Raw genomic sequence first — 13,036 nt, forward strand, 5'->3', positions numbered from 1 at the left:
TTAAGGCTTGGGAATAATACTCCCCTCCCCTGGGTGTTGTGCTTGGATGCTTTTGTGTTAGTGTAGTAGAACTGAGTAGCTGTGAGGAGGTCTGACAGCCTGCAAAGCCTAAAATAGTTCCTAGATTGTCCTTGCTAGAATATACACTGGTTGGCAGCAGGAATCTGTGTCTTTTGCTCATTCACATATCCAAATCTCTAGAATACCACTTGCTATATAATAAACATTTACTGTAATGTGGAAGGAAAGGTCAAGATTAGGGTAACTTAATGGAAGTGAGGGGCAAACCTTTGATACTGCTGGGACAAATACAGTTTATAGATAAACAAAACGTTCAGTGATAAAGTAGAAGGAAATTTTCTTGGCTTATGAAGAAAGAAATTTACAGCTTCAAATAGCGTACTGCATTCAAACAAAACTTGCAATAGAATGACCAGTGCACAACTTGGAAAACGAAGAGTGCTAGTCCTTAAACATAGATGGGGGGGCGGGTGTCTGCAGCCCTGGCACTTTGTAAATGGAAAGAGAAGGACTGAATTCCAAGTCAGCCTGCACAGTATAGCTAGTCCCAGGCCAACCTGTGCTACATAATGACCACAGCAGACCACGTGACCCAGTCTGGTTTTAGCCATTCATGACAATTCCAAGTGTCAGAAAAGAATGGGGACAGTGTCTGCAAAGCTGTAAGAGAAAGAATGAGATTCAAGAGTAGTTTACAAATTGCTAAGCAACATTTTTTTTTTAATGCAGGGACAATAACCAGACTTTCAGACTTGAAAGAACTTAGGGATCATAACATTAATGAGTATTTCTTATAATTAAAAATTCAAATTATAGTAATCTTTAAAGTTAAGAGTGAATTCTATAGTACGTTGTAGAAAATGAGTTAGCAGTGAACATTGAGTTTATAAAAGGAAAGGTAAACTACTCTAGAAATTATTGTTAAAATTTGACATTATACCAATATAGTTAATAAATATTATACCAATATAGTTAAAAATATTTTTCATAATAATGCAAAAATGTGATACAAAAATTGAGAAGAGATAGGGCAAGCAGACAAAAGAGATATTATTTGTATTTTCTTAGGTTTCATAAGTTAACTTTTTTATCTAAAATTTTATGGCAATCACAAAAAGAGCTAAAATTAAAATATAAATCTTCCACATGTCAGAAAGAAAGCACACCACTTAGCAGAGCCTAGTAACTCTAGCTTTAGTCAGTAGGTAGCTACAAGTAGCTATGTAAGCCTACTAAAATTATAGTGACCATTAACTGGAGTTACATTTAAGACTCAGTTCATTAGTTCCTCCCTTGTGCTGTGAGTGCTCAGTAATAACATAGAACCTACAGATAATATAGTCAATATAGAACATCCCATCATTGCAAAAAGTCTCTCAGAGAGCATTGCCTTATAAGGAACAAAGAAAGTATTCAAAATAAAGTTGCTACACAGAATGAGTGGATGTGTTTAACCCTAAAAGTAGTCTCTTAAAAGAGATACAGAGATAAAGTACAACCAGGTGTGGTGATGGACATCTCTAATCTTAGCACTTAGGAAATGTAGTAGGCAAGAGGATTGCAGATTCAAGGCCAGCCTGGGCTATATAGAAGAACCGGTCTCAAAACGTCCCAACAGCAGAAGCAACAAATAAAAAACAAAACCCCAACAAACTCTATATTTTAGATACTGTGATCTATGAAAAATACAAAGTCAAATCTGAATGTAGAAGAATAGGCAAGAACATATGAAAGAAGCTCAGGTCATGCTGTGAATATTAGGAAGTTGGTTTTCGTGCAAAAAAGTTTTGAATGAGACAAAAGAAGTACTTTTTGATCACGAAAAAGCAGGACAAAAATCTTATTTAATCAGTTAATAGATGATCAAAGAACATAAACCAAAAGCACAATAAATGCAAATAGAAGCAAAATATTATTAGTCTCATTATACAAAGAAGATAAAAGCACATAAAAGTTTTGAATAATATATTTTATTAAGATTAACATTTATAAAATTGTACCTTTATAATAGAAAAGTCACCTTTACATGTGTTTATGGAATAATAAAAAAGTATTCTGCATGCACTTAGGCCCTGAAAACTTTTAATTTCAGAAAATGGAAATATAGTGGAAAATACATTTTCTCATTACAGTGTAATCAGACTGTGAATTTATTTAGAAAATGAAAGAACAATGATAATTAAAGCTGTGTTCAAAGAAATTTCATAGCCACTAGCCTGTAAGTTATGTAGTAAATGTCGGGTCGGGGGTTTCCTACAATGGACAGTAGGATCTAGTTTATAGATGTTCCTGAAAGCCTAGAGAACCAAGAGTATATCCTACAGAATCAGAGAGAGGAGACTCAGAAAAACATTGACAATCCAGAACTTCTCTAGCAGCTGGTGTTCCCCCCATCTACTAAGCACAGGCTGCATTCCAAATGAAGCATGTACTGTTCATGGCAGCCATACCAGACCCAGCAGTAGCTTCTGATCAAGACCTTACTGACCTGTGTGCATTGCCCACTCGTACATTCAAGTCTGCGTGGTTCTGTCTGTGCTCTAGCTGTAGTTTGGGAAGCCTGAGTCAGTTTTCCAGTCAGAAATGGACAGCAATGATAGGGTCTGGTTAGGATAGCACCTCAGTGAGGAGTAAATAATGAAGCCCCATGAAGTAAATGTTCTACCTACGAAGTTAGAAAAAAGCTATAAATAAGCAGAAGGAAGGACTTACTAATGATAAAGCAGAAACTACGAAAATGTAAAACAGAAAACTAGCATAAGCCAAAGAACTATTTTTTAAAAGGCTGAAATAAGTGTAATTCAGAAAAAGAAATATTGTACAAAATTAGAACAAAAGAGAAATAATGAGGAATATTTAAGAAGTAAAGAAATTATTGCGGGAATATTTTGTAAACTTTATTATTTTTTTATTTTTTATTTTGTTTTTTCCAGACAGGGTTTCTCTGTGTAGTTTTGGAGCCTGTCCTGGAACTCACTCTGTAGCCCAGGCTGGCTCAAACTCACAGAGATCTGCCTGCCTCTGCCTCCCAAGGGCTGGGATTAAAGGCTGTTTGGTAAACTTTTAATGCAAATAAGTTTGGAACACATTTGAAAGAAGTGATTTTCTATGAAAATATAAATTAACAAAATTGTCTCTAGAAGAGACAAATTTTTTTTTTGTTTTTAAGAAAATATGATTTAATGGTGCAGTTTCAATATTTACAACTTAACATATAATTTGATAATCAGATAAAATGGACATAAATGCTCATACACAAAATTACTTTAAGTTAGACCCCAGGTTTTACAACATTTTTAATGCTGCAATTATCAATGCTTTCTTAGCCTCTCAAAAACTTCCCTTTGGAGGAAAAAGCAGCATTCCAAAATTTGACTTCACATTCTATCAGTTTCTATTTTAATATGATAAGGAAAGTGAAACACATTTTTTTCCATATTCCATGTTAATTTTACTCATCTATGTTAAACTATGACTTAACTATCTGAAGCTTTATATCCTCTGTATGATATATAATAAGTAGGATTACAGAGCTACATTGGGGATCTGGAAAAGATACAATGGAATAATTTGAGACAGAAAACTTAAACTGACCCTAACTGTAGAAATTAATTCCTTTTAACAGGTTTTTTGTTTTGTTTGAAATAGGGTCTCACTGTGAGTGTTGCTCACCGTGAATGAGTTCTGCCTGCCTCTGCCTCCTAAGTACTAGGATTAAAGGTGGTTGCCACCACGCCCAGTTTTATTTAAAACTTTTATAGCCAGGTGGTGGCGCATGCCTTTAATCCCAGCACTCGGGAGGCAGAAGCAGGTAGATCTCTGTGAATTTGAGGCCAGCCTGGGCTACAGAGTGAATTCCACAACAGTGAGGGCTATACAGAAGAGACCCTGTCTTGAAAAAAAAAAATTATAAAAATTATATTATAGCCACATAGGTAGTATACACCTCCAGTCCCCCCATTTGGGAGGCTGAGAAAGGAAAATTGTGAATTTGAATCTAGCCTGGGCTACACAATGTGATTATAATAAATAGTAATATTTCATATCTGTAGGATAGTATTCCATATTTCTAATAAAAGCATCTTACATTTTTAAATAAAATTCATTACAATAAGGACGTTTCAGATCAATTTTTAAATTGTGTGTGTGTGTAGATATGCTGGCATACACATATAATAGCACACTTGTGGAGGTCAGAGGACAACTTTCTGAAGTAAATTGTCTCCTTCCACCATATGGATCCCAGGGATTGAACTCAGGCCACTCCTTATCAATTCCTTTTTTTTTTTTTTTTTTTTTTTTTTTTGGTTTTCTTGAGGCAGGGTTTCTCTGTGTAGCTTTATGCCTTTATGCCTCTCCTGGAACTCACTCTGTAGCCCACGCTGGCCTCGAACTCACAGAGATCCACCTGGATCTGCCTCCGAGTGCTGGGATGAAAGGCGTGTGCCATCACCGCCCAGCCCCTTATCAATTCCTTAACACATGGAATTCCCTTCATGTATTGTCTTGTGTTAGTATTTAAAGGCAAAAACTACATGATTATGTATCCAAAGAGTATTTGTCAAAATTCAGTGCCTATTCTTTTTTAAAATGTTGAGAAACAGAAAGAGGTAAAGAATGCATTGACATCTAAAGTATGTCATAAACTTAAAGCTGCAGATACAGCTCAGTGGTAAAGTGAGTTCAGGTCCTGAGCCTGATCCCTTAAATGGCAGCATTGCAGTACATTTAATGGGAAGCATTAAATGGGATAAAACACCTAATATTTACTGTTCTTTTAGAATATTAACTAATACAATTAATTGGTAAGAAGAAATAGAATATTGTTTTGAAAAGAAAATAACAAGGGCCTAGAAATGTTCTTGTTATTTTATTAAGTAAAAAAAGAAAGGTCAACATGCATGGGTGAGCATTGTAATAAATCTTGGTGCTGTGTTTAGTGCTAGTAACTTCCTTACTAAAGCTCTGGTTATCCCCAGTTTAGTGGCATTGAGTGCTTGGTATGTGAGAAGAGACAAGTGTTAAATGTATTTTTCATTTTTTTGAATATTTAGAAAGTTTTGTTAAATTAATTACTTTTCTATTTTAAAGAGTAAACAGTAAGTGGGCTGTCAGTTTTTCATGCTTTCTGCTCCTGCTGTCCTAACAGCATGAGACAGTTGTGGCCATTTTAGATTACATGAGAGGAGTTGAGAAAGGTGGAGTCTGATTGCCAGTTTGGAAGTAGTCTAGATGTATAGGGGACATGAGAAGAGAGTATGAAAGGCTAGCTGCCTTTTAAAATATAACGTGGGACCTCACAGCTTAGGTCATGCCATCTGCCTACTTCTAAAGCTTGGCAGAAAGAGCTGAAGTCATTGATGATTCATCACTTTAGGACCTGTGGCTGAGAAGGAGATAAGAGGGAATGAATGAGCATATCTTATGTTAATTTCATATAGAAAGTTTCTCTAGTCTGATGGCTTTTTAGGATTTGGGGAGATTTCAGCCTAGGGCTTTCTATGACATTGCCATTATTATCGCCATCATTATTGTTTATTATCTGTCTGTATTTAAAATTATGAATTATTTTTACTTGTTTGTGTGGTTTATTTTTTCTTTTTCACCCTATTGGAATGGGTCTTCCAGGGCAGTATTTGTTGAACAGTAGTAGAAAGGTCATTATGAAGATGTTTAGGAATTGGTTAGAAGTGGACTTTAGGGAGAGAATGTTTTGATTAAACTCATTCAAACCAATTTGTCTTTTAGTCTGACCAAGGACATGACTGGAAAGGAAGATGTATACCGAGGCCCAGCCATCAGGGCTCTCTGCAGAATCACAGATGTAAGTTTTCTTTGTTTTAGTGGGTTGCTAAAGGAATTCTGTAGTTAGCACGCAGATCTAGTAGACTCCCAAGTCTGTCTTGGTGAATCTTCAGTGTGAAGAGAGGTTTTGTAACTCCAGTATTTTCTTGTGTGTTCTTTTCTGTTTGCTCTCATGAATTGTTACATTGGGTATATCATACATAGGAAGCAAAAACCCATTCTATTTTAGTTTTTTTTTTTTTTTATGATTTATTTATTTATTATGTACACAGAAGAGGGTGCCAGATCTCACTACAGATGGTTGTGAGCCACCATGTGGATGCTGGGAATTGAACTCAGGACCTCTGGAAGAGCAGTCGGTGCTCTTAACCTCCGAGCCATCTCTCCAGCCCTCCATTTTAGCTTTTTACAGAAGCTATATTGTAGGGCTCAGATCTCTCAGAATCTGAGATATACCTTAAACAAGTTATAAAAGCAGGGAATAGGGCATCTGTCAGGAAATCAGCAGTGAGGTTTCCCTTAGTCACAGTAGTGGTTCATCACTTAACAGTGATGCAGATACTTGAAGATAGATATGTGACTAGCTACCAGAAAGCCAGTAGATTATGTCTGCCTGCCCTGAATCATTTGTTTACTCTAAGATAGTCTGTTCTGTGTGGAGAGGTGAGATTATATAGACTGTTAGGCTGTCTCTTCTAGGAACCCTGAGTAGGAAAAGTTAAAGGGCTAAGTTAGCCAGGCAGTTGGATAATAGCTGCAGATTTATGCTTGGGTCTATCTCTGTGTGTTGCGATCTTCTCAAGGTATATAATTTCTTCTCAGACAGGATCTTTAACTTGCTACGATAGGTCAGACTAGCCTTGAATTCATAATCCTTCTGCCTCAGCCTCCTGAGTGCTAAAATTAAAGGTGTGTATCAGCATACCTCGTTTACATTTTGTAATTTGATCCAGATCAAATTGGAAATCTTATAAATCTAAATCCTAGAAGAAATATAAACAGCTTGATTTGTTTTTGCTATCCTATTATTTTGTTGTGGTTTTCATTTTAGTATTCTTAGTATAAGACTTGGAACTATTATTGCTAGTAGTAAAATTCTTTTTAATCTCAATATTGGTCTTAGTATGTTTATTCATTTGTATCTGCCACTCCCCTTCCAGGACAAAAAGCTTTTTCCATGTTAAAGTTTAAAACAACCTTAGTTCCAGAAGATTCTATGCTAAGGCTTGCTATAGCAGGATATTATACATTTAATTTAATTTAGGATTGTTCAAGATATAGAACATGTACTTTTCATATAGAAATATCTAACCATCTTCAAGATTTCAAAAGGAGCCTCCACTGCCATATTGGAATTTCTTTTTCTTTTCTTTCTTTTTAGGGGGAGACAGAGTCTAACTAGTTTGCTCAGGCTGGCCTTAAACATACTCACTCTATCTCTCTTCCTTTCTCTCTGCGCGCGCGCGCGTGTGTGTGTGTGTGTGTGTGTGTGTGTGTGTCTGTAGCTTGTACTGGATTGTTTGAATGTGTGTGTGTGTGTGTGTGTGTGTGTGTGTGTGTGTGTGTGTGTAGCTTGTACTGGATTGTTTGAATTTTTCTCTCCAGAATATTATTACTATATAATCTTTTACTGCAAAATGAATATTTATGTAGAACACATATATGGCCAGTTTTTGTACATTTTTTTCTGTGGGTAGTAATTTTACATGAATGATTTTAACAACTTTTTCTTTTTTGATGTTATTAGGGAACAATGTTGCAAGCTATTGAGAGATACATGAAGCAGGCCATTGTGGACAAAGTCTCCAGTGTATCCAGTTCAGCACTTGTATCTTCCTTAGTAAGTGATAAGGCAGCTGTTTGTTTCTTATGCAAGGTCTAGTTTCTAGTTAAAAAATAAATTATCACTGTTGTTCTCTCACAAGAGAAACAGTTAAAAATGAGTGTGCATCCTGTTACTTTTTCCAACTGTGTTTTATTTGCAAGAACACTGGGCAGTTTTATGGGCAGTAAAAACTTGAACTTCCCATGTTTTGAAGGTTTGGGAACCTGACAATTGTGTACTTTGTAAAGGTGGTGAGTGAGATAAGAGTAATGGACAGGGAAGACCAGCGCTGGTTTACATTCTTCCTTTGTGCCCCACGTGTTTCCCTCCTTCCTTTGTCCTTAGCTCCCCTTGGTTTCCTGTATCTGTCTGTGTCATTTCAAGTCTCCCTTACCACTTCTGAATTTCCTTGCAAGAAGTGACCTTTTGATTCAGTAATGGCTTTTGTTCTCCTTTCATCAAAACAAAATTATTCATTAAAATTACACATTGCATTTGATTAAAATCAGAAAATGTGGGTCGTGGGAGACAGCTTGGTTGATGAAATGCTTACCAGTAAGCATGAGGACTTGAGTTAGAGTCTCAGAACCACAGAAAAAGACATGCATGGGGCACGTGTTTATAATCCCAGCTTTGGAAGGTGGAGACAGGCAGATTCCTGGAGCTCACCAGCTAGCCAGCCTAGACAGTTTTTAGGCCCCAGGTCCCAGTGAGAGACCTTGCTTCAAAAAACAAGTTTGACCTTTAGCCTCTGTACATTTGTGCACACCCACCCACAACATCCCACCCCCATGAACAAACATACTTACTCACACATGCATACAAATCCTTAGAGCATTGAAATCATAACACTGCCTGATTCTAGGATATCACGGATCGATCAGGTTTAGATCAAGGAATATGTTCTACTGTATCTCTTCCAGGGGAATTTCCTGGATTAAAGTTTATAGTGATTGACGTTATTTCAATACCGTTCTGTTTGGTGCTTCTGGTTCTGGCCTTTTTGTTGCTTTCATTAGCTTGCCTCTTCCAGCTCACAAAGGTGTCAGTGTCCATTACCTTGCAAAGAGATATTGACGAAAAAGATTACACTTTACAGTTGCCCTAGGAATAGACCTCGTAGACATCAAAAGCAACAATATTTCAGTGTTTGGGAAATGTCTTTTAGTGATTTTGTAGGAAATTTAACTCACGTTTCTGATGTCTAATGATCATGCATTATATATTCTCCCTTTTCTGTTAATTAGCACATGATGAAGATAAGCTATGATGTGGTTAAACGATGGATAAATGAAGCCCAAGAAGCTGCATCAAGTGACAATATAATGGTGCAGGTACTGTCTTTGAATCTTGTCATCTTCTGTTTCAGGACAAAATATTGATTATCCAGTATTAAAGGCAAATTTTTGACATATTAATCCACTTATTAGTCATATTATCAAGTAGGTATCTACTAATTTTTATTCTTTCTATTGGCTTTTAAGTCTTTGGTGGAAGATAGATGACCCCCAGTAAGAGTGTTCAGGGGGTGTTGGGGATTTAATTCAGTGGTAGAGTGCTTGCCTAGCAAGCACAAGGCCCTGTGTTTGATCCTCAGCTCCACAGGGAAAAAAAAAAAGAGTGTTCAGGGAAATAGAAAGATATGCTTATTCCAAAGGGATTCCCAATGCATTCTGGTCCTACATTTGAAAATAATTTGTGTAAAGGAAAATCTGTTTCTTAGACATTGATGATAGATGTTGTAAAAATAGTCATTTTTTTAAATGTATAAAACATGAAGAAATTTTATCAAGGAGATCTTAAGATATTTATTAAGCTGTTCTTTTTTTTTTAAGATTTATTTATTTATTATGTATACAGCATGTATGACTGCAGGCCAGAAGAGGGCATCAGATCTCATTAAGATGGTTGTGAGCCACCATATGGGTGCTGGGAATTGAACTCAGGACCTCTGGAAGAGCAGTCAGTGCTCTTAACCTCTGAGCCATTTCTCCAGCCCCATTATTAAGCTATTCTTATCAAAAGGAATATGATCAATTTTTTGACTGGTGGTTTTATGTGAAATCTCTGTATATATTTGGAAAAGTATTAATATTTATAGCTTCTTATATTAGCATATTTAATAATGTGAAAAACAGTCATTTTTCTATTCAAAGACACCCATTGATCTAATTCTGATCATAGTACTTTATACAAAGGGTCAGCATGATGACACTCTCCTAGCCTACTTTAGGAGATTAATCCTTTGCTAAGGTGGTGACAGATTTAAAGCCACTTGAAGGGGCCTTGAACCAGGTACAGTGGCACATACTTAGTCCCAGCACTTAGGAGGTTGAGGGAGGAGGACCACTTGAGCTTAGGAGTTTGAGACCAGCCTGGGAAATATATCAAAACTCTTTCTATAAATAAATAAGGAAGGAAGTAAATCTGTGATGCTGGCAAAACCTTAGATCTGAGGGTGTGAGCCAGTGTTGAGCCCACTAGTCTAGCTTCAGGTTGTATGCAACCCTTCTTATTTGTCTACTCGGAACTTATAATTTCTGAAGTCAATTAGACTCTTCTAGTGTTCCCTGTGTTGCATTCCATATCAAAAGGTACTGTGTTATGTCCATTTGACTTGCATGGCTTTTTTTGAAAATCTTTTGTCTAGTTCCATGCAGTTGTCTTTCCTATGGGTGTCTTGTCATCATCCTAAGCTCATGGTGCCCTTTTCCTTCTTCTTAGTACCACGCATTGGGAGTACTTTATCACCTTAGGAAGAATGATCGGCTCGCTGTCTCCAAGATGTTAAATAAGTTCACCAAATGTGGTCTCAAATCACAGTTTGCATACTGTATGCTAATTCGAATTGCTAGTCGCCTACTGAAAGAAAGTGAGGATGGGTAAGTATCCTAACTGAGTTGGTTTCAGTTTACAAGTTAATGTACCTTAAAATGTATTTCCTTTATGAATATTTTTAGGGAAGCACTGACTTTACAGATAAGTTTAGTGTTTCCCAAATTAAAAAGGAATTGAGGATTCTGAGTAACACAGTTTTTTACCTTAATGTATGTATGTATATGCAGTATATATAGCAATTATTAATAATATACCTACAAACTGATAGTGGACAAAAATACTATAGATCATACGTTGTACAGATGATTGGACATGATAGCTAGGAGGGACATTAAGAATCATCTTGTGGGCCGGGCGGTGGTGGTGCACGCCTTTAATCCCAGCACTCAGGAGGCAGAGCCAGGCGGTTCTCTGTGAGTTCGAGGGCAGCCTGGTCTACAGAGTGAGATCCAGGACAGGCACCAAAACTACACAGAGAAACCTTGTCTTGGAAAAAAAAAGTTGTATTTTTATATTCTCAAATGGTTTGCCCAAGGTCACTGTGTAAGTATAAATTATACGTGGACTTAGCAGGAATACTGTAGCAGTCCTAGAGGTTAGGGGAGTATAGAAGGTAGGGATCTTTTAAGGTATAGCAAACCTGGAGCAAAGAAGCATCCGCATCCAAATGGCTATGGCTTTCCCTTTTTATAGATAGGATCTCTCCAGGCTGGCCTCTCTTGCCTCAGCCTCCCTAGTGCTGGGATTATAGCCATATACTACTCCCTGGCCAGTTATGGCTTAATTTTAAAATAGATTTCTCCTTTGATCGTTAATACCAAGATCTCTAGACTAGAGGAGTATCAAAGCATCGTGAGAAGGGAAGCCTAATAATCTGTCTTTCAGGTCAGTTGTGAATGTAGCATGCTGAATTCGATTAAAACCTAAACAGCTGAGCCCTAGGTTAGCTACTGGCTTCTCATAACAGAAAGAACTTGCTATTTTCTTAAGTATTATTTTATATCAGTCTGTATTATACTTTCATAAGCAGTGCTTGAGTTGAACAGTGTGACTTTAATGAAGAAAAAGTATTAGAAACAGATTTACTGATGATCCACGTGTGGGGAGTTAGTTAATAGCGACTTCAGTAACAGTTTCTGAAAGGATACTAAACGGTGCTGGTTGTGGCGCATGGAAAGGTCACGGTCACAACAGAACCCAGTGTTAGTTTTCAGAACTTTATTAGGAGGGAAAGTGGGGGAGGGAAAGAGGAGAGCCAGGCCTGGAGAGAGAGGGGGGGAGGGAGGGGGGGAGGGAGAGAGAGGTGGGGAGCAGAGCAGAGAGAGAGAGGATGGGTCTGCGTCTGACTTTTTAAGGCACGTATGTAGTTGCCAAACACACACTGATGACACAAGACGCAAGACCCTGCACTGTGCATGTGCAGGAGTGAGGGCGGGATCCTAACAGTTTCACCATAGGGTTACTTTTTCTAATTATAGTAGACTCACTTTTTCATGGAAGTGCTTTTTGGTAGTTGAGATTGACTTTACAGCTTTTATAACTTGGAACCAGGTCTAGTAATCTTGACAGTTTCCCATTCTTTTACCTTTAAAGACATGTTTAAACATCATAGATGGAATGGTTATACTTTTAGATGTGATACATCTGACTAGAATTTGATCCTGGGAGTAACTGGTTCTTGTGACTTAAACAGCTTAATATCTCTAGAACTTAGTTTCCTTAACTGTGATACCACCCAAGTCCAATTGGGTGAACAAATGAGTTGTACAGCATTATGGGTGGGAGGTCACTTACAGGAGCATAAATGACTCCAAGACAACTGCATCACCAAAGCCCACACCAGCATGGCTGACAGCTCACAAAAGCTGGGACACCTGGGGCTCACTGCACAGCCTGCAGGCAGCTCAACAGGTTGGAGAGTGTCCTTTCCAAGTGACTTGTCTAAACCTCTTCCTGGTAGCTCTGCTGGTTTCTGCTTCTTCCAGGCAGCTGGTTGGTCTCAGATATTTCTTTGTAGCTTTTCTCCTCTGAGAGTTTTCTCTGTAGCTCAAATTGTCTAAGTCTTCTTTGCAGCTCTGTTCCCGTTAGTTAATCTGGCAGAGAGTGGCCTAGAGAATCTGGTCAGTTTCAGGAAATTCCTGAAGCTATTTTTGAGTTATTTACCTTCCTGCTTAAGGAGCTTCCCTGCAGGATGGAATGTTTCAATATTGAAGGAGACCCTTAACATGACATTCCACCTCTTCTTTTGCCTTTTACATTCTTCCTACTCCCTCTTCTATAATGATCTCTGAGCTTTGGAGCAGGTGACTATCGATCTATAGAAATAGGCCGCTGTGCCACAGTAATAGTTGCTTGTTCTCAGGAGCTTCATCAGTGGTTATGAGTTGAGGCTGACAACAGTGATCTATGTATAAACACACATGTTTGACAGTCACATCACATCCATCTAGAAAAACCATAGGACTTGCTTCCTTATTAGGACCTATGACCTCCCTAGCTATAAATTTTGTTCAGATGTGAACTCTCTTTTGTGGAGTGGGCCTTAAA

The 13,036-nt window shown here is 37.6% G+C and overlaps 1 protein-coding gene across 2 annotated transcripts in view; it reads left to right on the top strand.

The window, feature by feature from the left end:
• The window catches only part of Copg2 (COPI coat complex subunit gamma 2), a 121,932-nt gene that overhangs the window by 25,578 nt on the left and 83,318 nt on the right, over positions 1–13,036 (top strand). For both annotated transcript variants that reach the window (XM_036180688.1, XM_036180689.1), the window contains 4 exons: positions 5,770–5,845; positions 7,574–7,666; positions 8,899–8,985; positions 10,376–10,533. In XM_036180688.1, coding sequence (XP_036036581.1) covers positions 5,770–5,845; positions 7,574–7,666; positions 8,899–8,985; positions 10,376–10,533 — 414 coding nt within the window. The remainder of the gene's footprint in view (positions 1–5,769; positions 5,846–7,573; positions 7,667–8,898; positions 8,986–10,375; positions 10,534–13,036) is intronic.

This window comes from Onychomys torridus, chromosome 3, assembly GCF_903995425.1.
Source record: "Onychomys torridus chromosome 3, mOncTor1.1, whole genome shotgun sequence".
Taxonomy (NCBI): Eukaryota; Metazoa; Chordata; class Mammalia; order Rodentia; family Cricetidae; genus Onychomys; species Onychomys torridus.